The sequence below is a fragment of the Bos mutus genome, chromosome 2 (genome assembly GCF_027580195.1).
Source record: "Bos mutus isolate GX-2022 chromosome 2, NWIPB_WYAK_1.1, whole genome shotgun sequence".
NCBI classification, from domain to species: Eukaryota; Metazoa; Chordata; class Mammalia; order Artiodactyla; family Bovidae; genus Bos; species Bos mutus.
In genome coordinates this window covers 110,954,238-110,971,473 of record NC_091618.1, presented here as the reverse complement: position 1 = coordinate 110,971,473, position 17,236 = coordinate 110,954,238, and the positions used below count along the sequence as shown (strand labels likewise).

The following is a 17,236-nucleotide window of genomic DNA, read 5'->3' as shown; positions in this document are numbered from 1 at the left end:
GATTTACTACACCCTCGCACCTTCTTCTTCTGGGCCATGAACACTGACAAACACATCTAAGTCTAGCAAGTGAAACATAAGGCAAAAGTCACAATCATCAGAATATAACTCAATAATTTTCTTAGAAGAGATTTCCCTAGGAAGTGTACACATCAACACAACAAAAAAATAAGCTAATAATTGTTTTTTCAAATTATTTTGGTCCTATGAACACTTCTACAAGCAAAATCTCATGAATAATTTCAGTATGAAAGGAGAGGATGATGGGGGTGCCCTGGTTCAAACAGCTTGTACAATTCTACTGACTAAGGTTGCATGGAGCTTCCTGACCTCTATCCCAGGGCAAGTTCATGCTAGTTTGGTTTATTATTTCTGGTTAAAGTCATACCGACTCGATGGACATGGGTTTGGGTGAACTCCGGGAGTTGGTGATGGACAAGGAGGCCCGGTGTGCTGCAATTCAGGGGGTCGCAAAGAGTCAGACACGACTGAGCGACTAAACTGAACTGAACTGAACTGCAAGTCATACCTCTTGTTCTGGGTCATCATCCAGAATGGTAAAACTTCTTTTTACCACCCGTCCAGAAGCTGTAACAGTGGGTAGGTTTTCATTCTATCACATGGAGAGAAATAAAAAGCTATGACAAGTACCGTTATATGTAGTTGATGGCAAGACTAAACAAATTTGTTAAAGCTAACCAATCCTTCTCCAACACCCGTAAGTCTTTCCTCAGTTGAGAAAATTCTGAATCAGGTTCCAGATCCTCCAATTAGTAAAAATACTTTATTACAATAAAATCTCTAAAGAATAAAATACCAAAATAGGCAAAAATAAACGCAGAGGTTACAGATTTAGTATGTGACTTGCCCTTCTGATTTCTGCCTTAGTATAGTATAGCAAATAAAAGAGTGGATCTGCTTTTTTCTCTGCATGATTTTCTTCATGCTCTTAATTTGTATGCTAAAGAAAAAGAATCATTTGGAATTAAAGAATGGTGTGTGATTTTTTAACCCAATTTACCCTAGGTTTGCACAATTAATTAAACCTAGAGGTCAATAACTTATCCAAAAAATTTAAAGAGAAACCCAGAAAGGAAACAGAAATAAGCAAAAGATAGTCAATATAATTGACTCTTTTCAAATCTCATAGGTATGTGGGGCTAAGACTGGCTACTCATATAGACAAAATGAACAGACTTTTACAGGACTGTGTTGTTCTTTTCAGCCACACTAAAAGGCAAACACATTTGCACATTATATTCTCCTATAGACAGTGATATACAAAGGATTTTAAAGTACTGCTGACTTACTTTGTTCCTCTCTCTGTTGGCCAAAATGACAAAATCTTCAGAGATCTGATGCTGGGCACTATTATTTTCTACTTCACTTAGCTTTAAAACTCTGAAAAGGTAAAAAGGATTCTAAGAACCTAAGACATCAACACAGCATCAAAGTGTCAAAGCTGATCTACTGAAAAGAAACTGAACAAATGAAACTTATACTAACAATCCTGAGTCAGTTCTCTTCTCATTACTCCAAAATATTAATATCTGATAACTTAAGTGTCCACAACTTTCTTCAAATTTAGAGATTTTATTAAACCAAAAAAACCAGTGGACTTGTGGCGACAGGTGCCACTGAAGCAGCTTGCTGAGGCTTACACTAGCTTCCATGCTGAAAGTCATTCTAAAGAACCTCCTCTCTGCATCCTGCAGTAGGTCTTTAATGTTTCAGCTTTAACAGTGGCATTATAGTAGATACTTCATTTTTATTTCTGAAGATAGAATTAGTTATCAATGAACAATACTAAACGTTAAATATAATATAGACTGCATTAGCAACTTAGTCTAAGTTTTCATGATAGAGTAATATTTTAAAACTGCAAATGACTTAATACTTTTTTTGTTTTAGCATTATATTTAAAGACTTGGGTTTTCTGAGTGTAAATGGCCTCACAGATCAAGCTTGTTAAGCAAGTGAAAATAAAATAATTTTCTCACCACCCACACAAATCTTTTCACAGCATTAACAAGCATCAAAAGCACAATGTCCTCAAATCTTAGTCTCAAGTGCAAGTGAAGAGAGAACAGGGAGGAGCAGCCCTGTGGCCAAGGAGAGCTGAAGGCCTTTGAGTTTTGCCAGAGACAAAGAAATCAGATTACATTTAAACTTCTTAATTAGTTATCTTAATTAGTGCCGATATTTAAGAGTGCCTATTTTTTAAAACCTGGCAAAAGGACAACACTCTTTGTGAAACTTATTTTCTTAAACTCAAACTAATATCAAAGATGGGTGGTAACAAACAGGAAGAGTAAGATTTACTAAAGCTGAACTATACTTTTTATGACATTCTGTTAAAAGTCAGTAATTTTTTTTCATTAAGTTCCTTCATCCTCCTATAAACTGACCCAGAGTAGACTAATTATCATGAGGCATACGAAATAAAGAATACAGACATTGCCCTTCTTGTTCAATGGATACTCAGTGAGCACCTACTCTGCACTAAGACCTGTGCTCCATGCCAGAGTTACAGGTGTCAGCAAGACAGACCCTTTCCCTGTTACGGAGTTCATGATTTCAAAGTAAGATGTTTAAACAGAAAGCCAAACAAATAATTAGTTTAAATTTCTGTAAGTACTACAGAAGACTACATAGTGGACACAGTGAAAATATGATGGGGGAGCTAATCTAATGAAGGGCACCAGGGAAGGGCTCTTTGAAAAAGGGACATTTAAAGGGCCATAAAAGATGAACAGAAATTAGGCAGATAAGGGAAGCAGACTCCAAGCAGAGTGTACAGGTCCTCAGCTTTCTGAAAAGACTGCACAACTGAAGTAAACTGAGTGGGAGGAATCTTTCAGATTGGCTCACTATGTTGGTCTTTTATCTTAAGTGCAACAGGAAGCCATAAAAAGGTTAAACCAGAATTCACACGGTTAGGTTTCTGTGTTTGTTAATGTTTCTAAAAATCATTCTAGCTGCTAAGAAGAAAACAGACTTAAAGAGTAAAAAGTAGATTCTTGGAGTCTGGTAAAGAAGGCTATTACTAGTCTAGGCTAGGGATGACAGTGGTCTAGCCAAGACGGTGACAGTGGCCAAGGGTAGAAAGAGGCAGATTTAAGAAATGTTAGCATAATAAATGTTAGTAGCAAAATAAACTGGATTGATGGGATACACGGGGTGTGTGTGGTATGTGTGTGTGAGAGAGAAGAGTATACAGGCAAATGCAACTGAGTGTTTAAGTACATGTAAACTGATGAAAAACAAGAAGGTAAGAAAGTGTTAAGAATGAGTCCGGACTTATGACATAAGCTCAGATGAGAGGTTTAGGCAAACATAAAAATTTTTTGGAGTTTTGGTGTATACATGATCTTTGAAGCCAAGGGAATAAACAGAAGAATCAAGCAGAAAGGGAACAAAAAAGAGGGGAAAGAGGGTCTAATCTTGAGGACATCTAACAACTAAAGTCTGGGTTAGAAGAGGAAGAACATGAAAGGATATTAAGAAAGATCAAAGAGGGAGGGAAATATTCAGGAGCACCGTGGTGTCAGGGAAGCTAAATGAAGAGTGTTTTGATTATATGAAAGATGTGCGTAAACTAAATAAAATAAGGTTTACTTCAAACAACCTGCTACTTCTCCAGCAGTAAGACTGTCTTTTAGAACAAAGATAAATCATCTCTCATTAATCTTGGAGAAATGAATTAAGACCTGATGTGAAGGAACCAATCTGTGATCTCCTTTCCTTCATATGTCATCCCTTATCCATCAAAGAACTTACTCAAACGTAGTATTTATAGACAGTAAGGACAAGGTTGAAAGTATAAAGTAACATTTTCTAGATTGCATTCTCTGAGGAAGCACCCTACAAGCAGCTAATAATTCCCACAGTTGGCTCAGTAGTTAGCTGGCAAAAATAAAGTTGCCAATAAATACTACCAAAAGCTACTTTTAACTTTAAAGTAACTAAGGAAAATACTCACTTGACCTGATTTGGGCCAACATGTATTATTCTGCCAGAAGCATCAGGGTGGAAGTAGATCCAATCAGATTCTAAAGAACAACATTCCATTTCTTGGATCCCATTTTTTGCCTGAAGTTGGGACAAAATATTGAAAATAAAAATTAAAGGAAAATAAAATAATTTTCAAAACCAGTATCAGTGATAGTTCAGTAAGTTAAAGGTAAGGGAAGAGAAAATATTAACCAGCTGAACTGGGATGTATATTAGGGATAAATTAGAGGATACTCAAGCTTGAGAAATCCACAACATTTAAATACAGAAATTTCACAGGTGTACCATGCACCATGCCTCACAAATAATAACTTAAGTTACCATATTTCAAGCATCTAATTTGTGTCTGGCACTGGATTACATGTTTTCTACTCGTTATTTCTTTTGATCTCAGCAATTCTTGAAGCATATATTGCTATCCTCATCGTATGCATGAGGAAACCGATGCACAAAGAAGAAAAATCATTTGCATAATGTTCTGCACCTACTATTAATAAACAGCAGATTAGCCTTCAAGGTACATGCATTTTCCCTTGTTTAACTGTCATAATTATGTACTTGCAGTCTCCCGCAACTTTCTCCCTTTCCTATCCTCAACAGATTGTCAATCAGAAGAGTAGACAGCACGAAAATAAACATGCAATGAAACAGGTCGGACAGCCTCCCTGCGAAAGTCAGATATTAAACTAATGCTAAGGAAATGGTCTACTACTACCTAGCACTTAAGGTAAGTAGAGAGATTTATTTCATACTAGTATATTTAAACATTAAAATAAAGAAAACGATACTGCCATATGGATCACATATGTAACAAAAGTTTTACGTTACACGCAGGAGCACTAGGGACTAATACCATCATGGATACATTAACTTTACTGGCTTTATCCAAGTCATTCAATTTCTCAATGTAAAATGAAACGACACCTTCTTTTTTATTAGATACTCAAAGCTTTCGACATATAAAAGTATTAATTCCACAGCATATACTGACAGGACACCATGTTCAAGGTACAACACTGGCTGTTCATACCTGACACGCACTGAACATAATCTCTATTATCCAGAAGCTCATATTCAAGAATGGAGACAGAAACAGAGTAAGGCCGTGAAGAAAATACAGTAGTCAAGCCATACACAGGCTATTATCAAGCATCCAAACCAGGTAAACAGAATTTCAGGAGCTTGAACTCTGCCTTAAAATGAGAAAGTGGCTTGAAAGAAGAGATAGCACAATCAAAAGCACGGATATGTTCGTCCATATAGCATGCATGTGCAAAAACATGAGTAGCAGACAAAATTAAACTGAGAAGCAGAGTGTCCAGTCATGAGACTGGAGAGGCAGGCGAAGGCTACATTGCAAGCGCTTTGTATGCTGTGTTTTTTTAATAATCGGAATTTAGCACATTTTATGTATCAAATTAGCACAGGTATTTTAATTTTTCAAGAACCTAATGATTTCTAAGAGAAATGGTTGTATTATTGCATTTTACATATAAGAACGTCAATGAAATTAAACATCTTGGTCACTTTCACTGCAGGGGGTGTGAGTTTGATCCCTGGTTGTGGAACTAAGATCTTGCCTGTGTTACGCAACGTAGCCAAAAAAAAAAAAGTTAATGTGTCCATTTTGGCATTATCTCCAAATGCTCCTTCATGTAACATAAAACTTTTTAATGTTTTTTAAAAATAAAACACACACATAAACATGCACACATAACCCATATCTTTCTTTAGGAGACCATTCTCTTTATTATAATATCTAAACACAACATGTGAAAGAAACATTATCTCTCTTTGTGTTAAATACTAGGCAGCATTATTATCAACTTCTGGAGTTATTATTTGTTCGAATGCTAGTTTAAGGCTCAGTTTAATAGAAAGTTACAGGTCATTTTCTGAATTCTTCAGTTACCCTGCACATATGTTTTTGGGTTGCCAACTTTTCTGACTGACAGGTGCAGAAGTAACGCATATACACATCATTAAGGTAACATCACTGCAATGAAGTTGTCCAGCAAAGTACTGAAAACTCCCCTGGATTCAGCAATTATTTATGAACATGCTAAAATACAGATCTGACTAAATGTTACAATTAGTAATTATACAAAGAGAGTACCAGATAGGCATGCCTGATGTAGATATTGAAGGCCATTTTATACACACACATAAGAGAATATATTACCAGTTCTTATTTGGGAAGAATATGAACTATGCAGGGTTTGACTGGATAGAAATTTCAACGAAAAAGCAATGTGACAGAGTCCTTGGTGGCTAAAGCAGTCCACTGCTGGGAGGTGAATAACCAAACCACAAACTCGTGGTAAAGTCCCCAGAATCCACTGGAAAAGTGGATGTCACTGGGCTGAGCCAAACAGGAGGTGCCACACGTGACAGGCTGATGAGAAAACCAAAGGGAAGAATGCTTCTGCAAAAAAAATCCAAAGATACTACACACGATGTTTCCCGGTGGCCATGATCTATAGGGAAGTAGGTAAACAGACCCAAGACTGTGCCAATCTTTAGGGTGGTGAAAGGTGACCGACTGGTCACTCTCAAAGCCACTGGGTCCAACAGAGACTGACTGAGGAAGATTCTGGAAGAGAAGGGTGTGGAATAAGCTGAGTCTGTCTCACAAAAAGTTAATTTGATGTATCAAGAGGTTCCAGAACTAAAGTAAATCAACAATATAAAACAAGGATATATAAACAATATAAACCCCCCTCCTCTGTGCACTCCTTCTTCTGCACTCATCTCAACCACTGTACTGAATGGACTGCATTTTATTTAATCTACGTATCGGCTTTGTTTTGAACTTGTGAGAAGGGACTGTCTCCAGCCAAGTCTGGCATATAGTAGGTCCTCAATAATGTTTACTAAATGATAAATCAATGCCTAAATCATTTCTAAAAAGAAAATAAAGAAATTAATTCAAAGGGTAAAAATTTCTATTGTCTTGCTATACATCCTTTCTTCCCATTCTGCCATATATAACTTTAAAATATCCTTGAAAACTTGGTGTTTCAATGCTTATACTGTGACCAACAAAATACTACCTAATTCTGCTTGGAAAAACCAAGAGCAACAAACTGTGAAGAAGCAGAACCAACAACACATTCCACCAGTAATTTCAGGGGCAGCCTGAACACAATCCACCAATGATTCCCACTATGGAGCTTCTGAGATGCTTTACATGAGGTCAAGGAGATGGTAAGAAGAAAAACTAATACATCTTTGGTGCCCTGAAAATTTTCGAATGTTAATAATGTTTTAAATTCTGGGTAGTACACACAAGTGTTTGCTATATTCTTTGTGTTCTCCCGTACTTTACACTGTCTACAAATTACTGATACAAATTGAAAAGTAATTCCTGGGAATGTGGACCAATTAGAGAAAGTGAAAAGTGAAGTCACTCAGTCATGTCTGACTCTTTGCGACCCCATAGACTGTAGCCTACAGGCTTCTCCATCCATGGGATTTTCCAGGTAAGAGTACTGGAGTGGGGTGCCATTTCCTTCTCCAGGGGATCTTCCTGGCCCAGGGATTGAACCGGGGTCTTCCACATTGCAGGCTGATGGTTTACCCTCTGAGCCACAAGAATAAAGAATTTCTGATATTAATTTACTACTAAAGCCTGACCACCATGATTTACCAAGGAATTGTCCTTTAAGGCACAAATATGGAAAACTCCTTTCTGTTTCTTCTTATTAGGTGTAATGATGTAGTGCCAAGGATGGCCTCCAATCTGAAAAGCATTCTCCAGCGAGGACACCTCAAAGAGCAGTGGCGGTGTATCTGCAGAGATGGGCGAGAGGAATTTGTTAGCTTCTTTGTTCTGGTAGCTTTGGAACATTCATTAACTGAATTCAACCTTTCTTTGCATGTATCATCTATTAATTTCTACCAATGAAAAATGACTATGTTCAAGGAAATAAAATACAATCTGGAAAGAGGCTTACTGATAAGAAAAGGCAAGTGGCAAACAGCTGTTACGTTATCAGTCAACTTTCTAGACACCCATTTTCAGGATATGTGTGACATGCAGCTGGAGGGCAATAAAGTGGGCTGAAGGTGCCTATGATGGCAAAAAAATGACAAGGTACACGTAATAAAAGCAGTTGCCATTTAATGAGTACCTTGGTTAGATACTATTTACAACTCTCATAAAAATCCAACCAGGTATTAGGTCTAGTAATTTCTTCAAATGTGAGGAAGAGATCTTTCATATTCTAGACTAACAGGTTATATTTAGCAAACTTTACAAGAGAAGTATTGCTTAAGTTTATGCAGTAGAAGTGATATGAGTCATAATGAAAGTAACCACTTAGGATGGGTCTTGTGCAGTGGAAGTTTCATCAAAGGAGAGCCACTACTACTAGTATTAGACGAGTTAATTTTAAGGTTAAAGTACCTTATATATCTTGTCAGCAACTGTCTTTTGGAGGTTGACACCACAAAAGGACTATCTGTTAGTGCTTCCTAGTCCTCTTCTTTGATGATACTTAATTTTATACGGAGTGTAACAGACTTACTTTTGGAGACAAGCATAAACAGAAGGTGCTGCTGCTTCTGAAGACCAGAATTCTTTGGGGAGAGCCCTTATGAGGATACCGCTTAGCCTGTTTGGGAAGGTGGCTATTCTGAGTCCTTTGTTTCTAACTTCAGAGTCTAATCTTTGGTTTATGAGGCCACCACCATCTGTAAAGGGACTTGTCTTAGGAAGAGCATTCACTACAGAGTCACATGTTACATATAGAAGTGTGTGCCTGGTTAGTCCTCTGCATAAGGGCCACTTACTACTTAAAGCTACATAAAGGAGAAAAACAAATAATGAAATTTGAGTTCACAAACTGCAGTCTTCAGGAGAAAGAACAGACAGATACAAACAAATCAGGTACATTTAAAATACTCTTGAAGAAACCTTTCAAGAAAAGGGTGATATTCTTAATATATAAAAAGGATTTTTTTAAGCAATAAGAAAACTATTGACACCCCAATAAGATGAATGGGCAAAGTACATCAGCCAGTAAATTATGAAAGACATATAAACATCATATGTGATAACATGGTGGCTACCAAATGGTGGTGGATGAGGAAAAGAATTATGAAGAGAAAAAAGTATAATTAGTTTGAATTGGGGGTTAAAAATTTAAATAAGGAAGTTGTAGAGAATATAAAATAGGAACTCATAATGGAAAAAAATTAATGCAAAAAGATGTATTTAGGAAGAAATACTTTTCCCAGAAGTTGCTAAAAATGGCCCCAAAGTAGCATTAAGACTTGGCTTACTACAACTCTGGTGTGTCACCGTTAGCCCCAAGATCCCAAATTTTGATCTCTAATTCTATTCTCAATTGAAAGGGCTAGGAGTTTGCAAAGAATGGCTGATTTCACACCCTGTGATGAGGAAATCTCAGTATTATTAGTAATTACAGGAATATTCTTGTACTTTTTTATAAGCACAGAAAATTTTAAAAACCTAAATGTCCATGCTGCTGCTAAGTCACTTCAGTCATGTCCGACTCTGTGCGACCCAACCAGGGGTCCCAGCGGCAGCCCACCAGGTCCCCCGTCCCTGGGATTCTCCAGGTAAGAACACTGGAGTGGGTTGCCACTTCCTTCTCCAATGCATGAAAGTGAATGTCCATAGTAAACTGGTTAAATAAATTTACAGTTTATGCATATGAAAGTGAAAGTCGCTCAGTCGTGTCTGACTCTTTGTGATCCCATGGACTATTCATTCTATAGAATTCTCTAGGCCAGAATACTGGAGTGGGTAGCTTTTCCCTTCTCCAGGGGATCTTCCCAATCCAGGGATCGAACCCAGGTCTCCAGCACTGCAGGCAGATTCTTTACCAGGTGAGCCACAGGGGAAAGTTACACATATAATGGTACATAAATTAAGTTCTTAAAACCTTGAGGGGCTTAATTAGCATGTGCACACATATACAGACGACTACTCTTTGGCAAAGATAATATGAGCACTGCATTCAAAAAGTATCAGAAAAAAATATAATGAAAACTAAGTTTTCCTTCCATGTGATTCCCTCAGAAGTAACTATCATTTATCATTTTTTCTGTGTGTCCTTCCAGATACTTCAAGCAATCCTCAAAGCATGTGCTCACATCTATATTTTTAACATATGCATATGAATACAACACAGATGAGGCTTTTTACACACATAGTTTTGCACTCCTTTTTTCACTTACTAATATATATTGGAAACTTCTCTATAAAGGAGCAAAAATAATTCCTATTTCTTTTTAATAATTAAGTTTATGACACAGCCAAACAATGAAAGAATACCAATGTCACCTATCAATATATACAGTGTTTCCAATCTTTTGTTGTTAGAAAAATGTTATAGTTATATGTTTGTCATTTTGTACACATGTGAATATATCTGGGATAAATTTTAAAAAAGGAATTGCTCAAGGAATACATGTATTTAAATTTTTGAAATATATTAACAAATTGTCCTCCACATGGGACTCCAACAATAAACAACCGTGTCTCTTCTATACTTTCACCAATCCTGTTACCTAACTTTTTGATATTTGAGAATCTAAATAGAAGTATCTCACGGTAGTGCTAACTTGCACTTCTCTTATCAGTGACATTGGGCTTTGTGCTCTCCTAATTAAAAGTCACTTATATTCCTCTTCTTCTGCACAATATCCTTTGCTCATTTTGTTGTTGTTGCTACGTTGTCATTTTTTCTTATTGGCCTGCAGAACTCATATACAGTGAGGCAATTACCCCTTTATAGTGTATGTTGCAATATGTCCCCTATTTGTTGTTTGAATTTTGGTTGGTTTGTGTGTGTGCTTTTATTTACTTTTGTTTTTAAACAAAAACATGAAGCACTTTATCTTTATGTAGCCAAATTTAGCAATCTCTTCTTTAATGGCTCTGTGCTTGGGTCAGAAAGGTCTCAACTCTGCGATAAAAGGATTCTCTAAGTTTTCTCACAGAACTTTAAAATCTTTGATCCACCTATTGTTTCTTTAGATGTAAAGAGACAGGAGCCTAATTTTATTGTTTTCATAAGACCATCTATTAAATAATCCCAATGGAAATTAATATTTGTAATATATTAACATTTAAAAGTGGGTTAGGCTACAGATAACTATATACAATGAATCTAAAAAATTATATGGTGAATGAAAGATGCCAGACAAAAATTACATATCATATACTTCCACTTATACAAACTCTAGAAATCTAGAGTGAAAGAAAGTACATTCACTGGTTGCTGAAGGCTGGGGATGGAAGGAAATTGACTGGAAAGGGCGCTGGGGAACATTTTGGAGTGATTAAAGTATTCTAAATCTTGATTGTAGGAGTGGTTTCATGGATATAAATATTTGGCAAAACTCAAATTGTACAGTTTAAATGGCTGCATTTAAGTGCATGTAAATTACACTTCAGAAGAGTTGATTTTTGAAAAAGCAAGTTATGAAACAGTGTTCACAGTATGATTCTTTTTGGGTTTTAGGCATATATACATTTTAAGATTATCCAAAAAACACAGAGGTGATAGCAACTAATGCCATGCAGGATGCCTGTGAGTGTTTTAAACTTTCTCTATTTTTTTCATTAATTCCTAATTCTTCTATAATGAAAATGAACTGCTTTGCCTTAAAAAAGTTACTTAAAGTTAAAATAAGTATTTTGTATAGGTTTTACTGATCCTGAAAAACAAATCTAGAGAAATAAACTGGATTTCAGTCAACAGAGTCTGAAAAAATACACAAAGTTTCCAATATAATATGTTACTCCTCTAAGCTAAATGTCTAACAATTACTGTATTGTTTTACAATGGCACATGATTTCACAGATCATATTTTCAAATGTTATTATTTTAAAGCTGATAAAAGTGAGGCCCATAGAGGTTCAGTAATTGCTCACTACCATACCACCAATTAGTAGTGGAATTTCATTCTCATAGGAGCAGACCAAGACTGTGATCCCAAGTCCAGTCTTCTCTCTGTAAACAGGGACCAAAATCACAGCACAATCAGAGGCTCCATGAGCTTTCTTTATCACCCTGTTCTTTGTTTTACTTACTTATTATCTGCATTCCAAAGAGAACAATGCTACCATTTAGGGAAACTCTCTTCAAAATAATACATATTAGTTATCACTGGAGTCTGTAGTTTTCAGATTCCTGCCTTCTGTATTTGTATCAAATATAGTAGGAAACGGCAATCCACTCTAGTATTCTTGCCTGGGAAATCCCATGGACAAAGGAGCCTGGTGGGCTGCAGTCCATGGGGTCACACGAGAGTCAAACATCACTGAGTGACTGAGCACACACACAGGAGGCATTGCGAAGGCTGAGTTTTTACAAAACTGCCTAATTCAGCTCGCCCAAGACGCCTCAAAATTTGAGTAATTTTTAAAATTTTATTTTGAGCTTCTTGGATAATTGGCTATACTGAACTCTCTCAGTCCTCATACTTTGTTATTTACTAATAAAAAGAACATTTCCTTTCTCACAATTAAGTCTTTCATTTGTTTCTTGATCTGTTGATGATGTAATATTGTATAACAATAGAAGAAAGTTGTATTTCGACCCATATTAGAAAAACCTTTGGAGTTTTACCTAAATATGTTTATTGGTTAGAAGTAAATGTCCGCAATATGATAAAAAATAATTTTTAATGAACTAAGAATAAAGATAAATATTAGGATAACAAAATATATTTTCTTTTTAAATTTACTCATGATTTTTATATCTATCTGCATTAAGTAATCCTTGTATTGATGAGATGAACTCTGGTCAGTTATGGTTTATCTGACATACATTGCTCAATTTTATAGCAGTATTCTTTTCAACAAACTGCTGAATTTGATAAGCTAATTAAATACAGAACACATTTTTATATTTATAAAATTGTATATAATTTTCTTTACTGTGCCTTAATGATCTTTAAGTTGGATAAATGTCACTGAATTGTAAAACTTCAAGTTCTAAAGGAGCTAAGGTATTATCATTTGCTGCAACTTATTATTCTGTAGATAAGGAAATCAAGACCAGAAAGGTAAAGTCACTTGCCAAAGGTTACAGATCTCTGGCCAAGCAAGGCCCAGCATCCCCAGGCCTTTATTTCAGTGAATAACAGATTTCTGTGAACACTTAGACAAAAGCAAGGAATACTCTGCATAGGAGCAAAATGAACTGAATTTAGGAAAAAAACATTTGGATGATTACAATTAATCACTATCAATACGACCACTTAATTTTTAAGGTGAAAAAAGTACTATATTGTAGCCATACCTGTGATTTTAATATTACAAGGAATGCCAAAGGGAGCCTCTCCTACAGTTCCAGTAGTCCCACCCCATCTGCATGCACACCCTAAGTCAAGTTTCTGTTGCATGAACTAAAAACAAAACAAAACAAAAACGGTGGCTTTAGCACCTACTTATTTGCTGTCTGGAGAGAGAAAAAAAAAATCAAATTTACATGTATATGACAGAGGAAATGTCTTTATTTATTTAAGGGCTTTTCTATTTATCTTCCCACCCCTCTTTTAAAGGTTACTTCGTCTTTCTGCATTTGTACAGTTTTGTAGAGCTGAAATCTATACTAGAGCCTTATGTTAAAAATATCTCATTAAAAAAAAATCATACCTCCATCCAAATCTCAAGTTAATCTGAATATGGCAAATTTGAATTTTCTCTACCTGCTTGGTGATGGCTTGGAAGCTATAAAGTCTGACCAGTCCCGAGCTGTACATCACAATCAGTATTCCATGAGACAAGGTGGCATCCGTGACGTTCCCGAAAATCTGAGGGGAAAGGTAGACATCACCTGAGAAAAGACCAGAAGGCCAATCCTCTGAGTTTTCACCGTGGTATGTGTATCTGTTTAATATTCAGTTTACTATTACAATACTGCTGCCTAACATTCCAACTTCATTATAATTTAGGAACTTGCAGCTAATGTATTATTAGGGTGAGTGGTAACCTCCAGGGTCTCAAACTGAAGTACTAATGGGAATTTAATATATATCCTTCAAAATGATGCAGCAGCTTTCATTTACTTCCGTTTTGTAAAATCTTTTAATAACAAATCCCTTTCCTAATGGACATAGGTGTAAACTGAGCCCATTTAATTCTACCATGCAATATTTGCATGGCTGAATAAATACCGGGACCTTTTCTTTATAAAATATCGTTTATAAAGGGACCTTTTTCAGCTAGTGGTGAAAAGATTTGATCTAAGAAAGTAATTCTAATAAAAAACAGCCAACTCGAGAATTTTATCATTACCTTGTTCTTTAAACATCTAATACTATTTGATTTTTTAGTAAAAACCAAACATGTTAAAGACCAGATACACACAGAGACATTTAACCTAGCTGATCTTGAGTAAGGCTTTGGCTCCTTGTTCCCTGTCTCTGTTCTGTGTACTGGATCCTGTTGTGATGCTCCACAGAGCTCTGATAAAGAACTTGATTCTGTGCCTCTTTTAATATTTAACAAAAGCCAACCAACATAGACAAATATTCATAGCAAGGAAAGAACAAGTAGAAATTAAGTGAAAATCTGTTTCTGTTTCCACTCAAGATAAATCACTTAGTAAAGGTTTACTACCCCGGCAAAGAAAGAGCTTCAAGTACATTCTGAACCTGGCCCCTGGGTAGTCTTATTATGCATGGTAATTGAAAGATGTACTTTAGTTTCAAATAACCACAATCAAAATCAAATCCCTCAGATGATTATCTTGAACATGTAAGAATAAATAGAAACACTTTATGACTACATTCCTGTTGTAGACTGTAATAAGTATACACAATTACTTAATCCACAAGCACAAAGAGAACAATTAAATTCATGAGTTGTGTTTTTTTGGTCATCTTTTAAAAGGATAATTATGGTTTGCTTTGTTTTTGACTAGCCCATGACTTTCTATTCCCTGATCCTTGTTCCCCACTTTGAAAAGAAGGATTTGTGTAATTCAAATGTATTTTCAAATAATGAATGCTAAAATAAAGTAGTCACTCTATTTTAAAATTTGGTTTAATCTCTGGAGTCAAATATAAGTTCAAATTCCAGTTTCTCCATTTACTGCCTTTAGATTTGGGCAGCTGCTTTTAACTTCTTAATTAAAAACTTTACCAAATACCTAATAAACAATTAAACAATAAAATCACATCTTAATGTCAAAAAAATTAATATTATAATTAAATCAGAAATGAGTTCTTACCTTTTTGTTGATCTCCAGAATCCCTATGAGTGAAAAAGGTAGCACATGGAACACTGCAAGATACAGCAAAACAGGCTGTTGAATGCCTGCCTAAAAGGAAAGACTAAAATCACAGACCGCTCTCAAGAATATATTAACACCACTATTTTCCCAGTGGTTACCAGTGGGTAAAGAGAACAGGCAAGGGATAATACAAGAATTAGGGCATTAAGAAGCACAAACTACTATGTATAAAACAAGCTACAAGGATATACTGTACAACACAGGGAATAACCCAGTATTTTATAATAACTATAGTTGGAGTATGGGCTTCCCAGGTGGCGCTAGGGTAAAGAATCTGCCTGCCTATGCAGGAGACATAAGAGATGCGGATTCAATCCCTGGCGGGGGAAGATCCCCTGCAGGAGGAAATGGCAACCCATTCCAGTATTCTTGCCAGGAGAATCCCATAGACAGAGGCCCCTGCAGGGCTAAACAATCTATGGGATCACAAACAATCGGACACAACTGAGTGTCTGAGCACATAAATGGAGTATAACCTTGAAAAATCATGCATCATTACATTGTACACCTGTAATGTACACAATGCAGTACAACAACTATACTTCTATGAAAAATTTTTATAAAAAACTTTTAATTTAAAAAATAAAAACACTCTATTTTCATGAATTGAAAACCACCCTCTATCAAACTGAAAAGTTACTTAAACAGGAAAGCCTACATGTTCAAAATATGTCCACTAAACCTTTAGCCTTTCAGACACTACAAAATACACACACACACAAAAATCTATTAAAACAAGCATAACAGTAAGCATTTCTTAACAACACATTTTGTAAAAAACATACTTTATAACAAAATGTATGTATGTGCTATGTAATAGATCATGTTATAATATAAATTAACACATTGGATTATAAATATATTATAACACAATTTAATTTATATTATAAATTGGAATTCTAATCATCAAGAGCCTAATCAAAAGACACAGCATTATCATGGTCATATCATTTAGCATTACACTAACATGGCTAAATGAAATAGAAAAAATATCAACAGTTATAACTTGAGTGATTTCTCTGCTTGAAGAAGGTAGCTTCTTTACTTTGAAGAATAAGGTTTAGTAACTATTTTTCTGCTATGGAATGGAAAGTAATCTGTTGTACTTCCCCAGAGTGGCTTGAAGAGAATATTTTAAGTTCGTGGTAAACAATTTTGATAGCATGCTCCAGAAACCAAAGATCATTAGTTCTCTCATAACTAATTTTCAGACAAGTTCCTCTGGAAACAAATTCTTTATTTTACTGAATTTTTAAGGATGTCTACCTGTCGGGCCAATGTTGAACCTTTGTTCTGAGCTGACTTGACAGCAATGACTTCTTGAGGAGTGTCCCAGCTCAAATACCTTTTAAAAGAATAAAAAGAAGTTTACTCGTTTAGGTCAGTTTCCTTATACTTCAAATCAAAATATAATAGATATAAGTGAACAGTTTTTCAGTTACTTAAATTATAAAAGTAACTTATTTTAAAAAATAAACAATTAAAAGAATTCCTGAAGATCCTCATATGCATTTATTTGTTTATATATACATATAATTTTAATCCTTCTGGAGTCTCAATGAATGAAAATTGTATTTGATCTGTCAATATTCAAAACTTAGAAAACGAAAAACCATTCCTGATGTAAAAAAGAAGTTACAAAAAACATTAAAAATATTACATTCACATTTTGCATGCTTATATTCATTCCAAAAATTTACATCTAATTTATAAAACTCTGAGTTTATAAGTAACAGTTCTTAGATTATACTAGGCAGGTAACTTAACTGCAACAGACTAGCTTTCAGAAAAATCTACCAAAAAAATACATCCCACATAAAAAATACTATTTGTAAAAAGTAAATTTTTTTAAAAAGGGTATCTGACAACTACTAGAGGTTAGTTACTTATGAGGAATACAAAGATAAATGACAAAGGGTCTCCATCCTTAGATCTTCAAAAGC

The 17,236-nt window shown here is 35.3% G+C and overlaps 1 protein-coding gene across 4 annotated transcripts in view; it reads right to left on the bottom strand.

Moving 5' to 3' along the window:
* Positions 1–17,236, bottom strand: part of DCAF17 (DDB1 and CUL4 associated factor 17) — a 29,698-nt gene that overhangs the window by 5,509 nt on the left and 6,953 nt on the right. For all 4 annotated transcript variants that reach the window (XM_070358374.1, XM_005887579.3, XM_070358367.1 and 1 more), the window contains exons 5-12: positions 16,560–16,638; positions 15,231–15,320; positions 13,705–13,809; positions 13,296–13,401; positions 7,664–7,806; positions 3,983–4,092; positions 1,311–1,401; positions 530–613 (exon numbers count right to left, since the gene is read on the bottom strand). In XM_070358374.1, the coding sequence (XP_070214475.1) occupies positions 530–613; positions 1,311–1,401; positions 3,983–4,092; positions 7,664–7,806; positions 13,296–13,401; positions 13,705–13,809; positions 15,231–15,320; positions 16,560–16,638 (808 nt within the window). The remainder of the gene's footprint in view (positions 1–529; positions 614–1,310; positions 1,402–3,982; positions 4,093–7,663; positions 7,807–13,295; positions 13,402–13,704; positions 13,810–15,230; positions 15,321–16,559; positions 16,639–17,236) is intronic.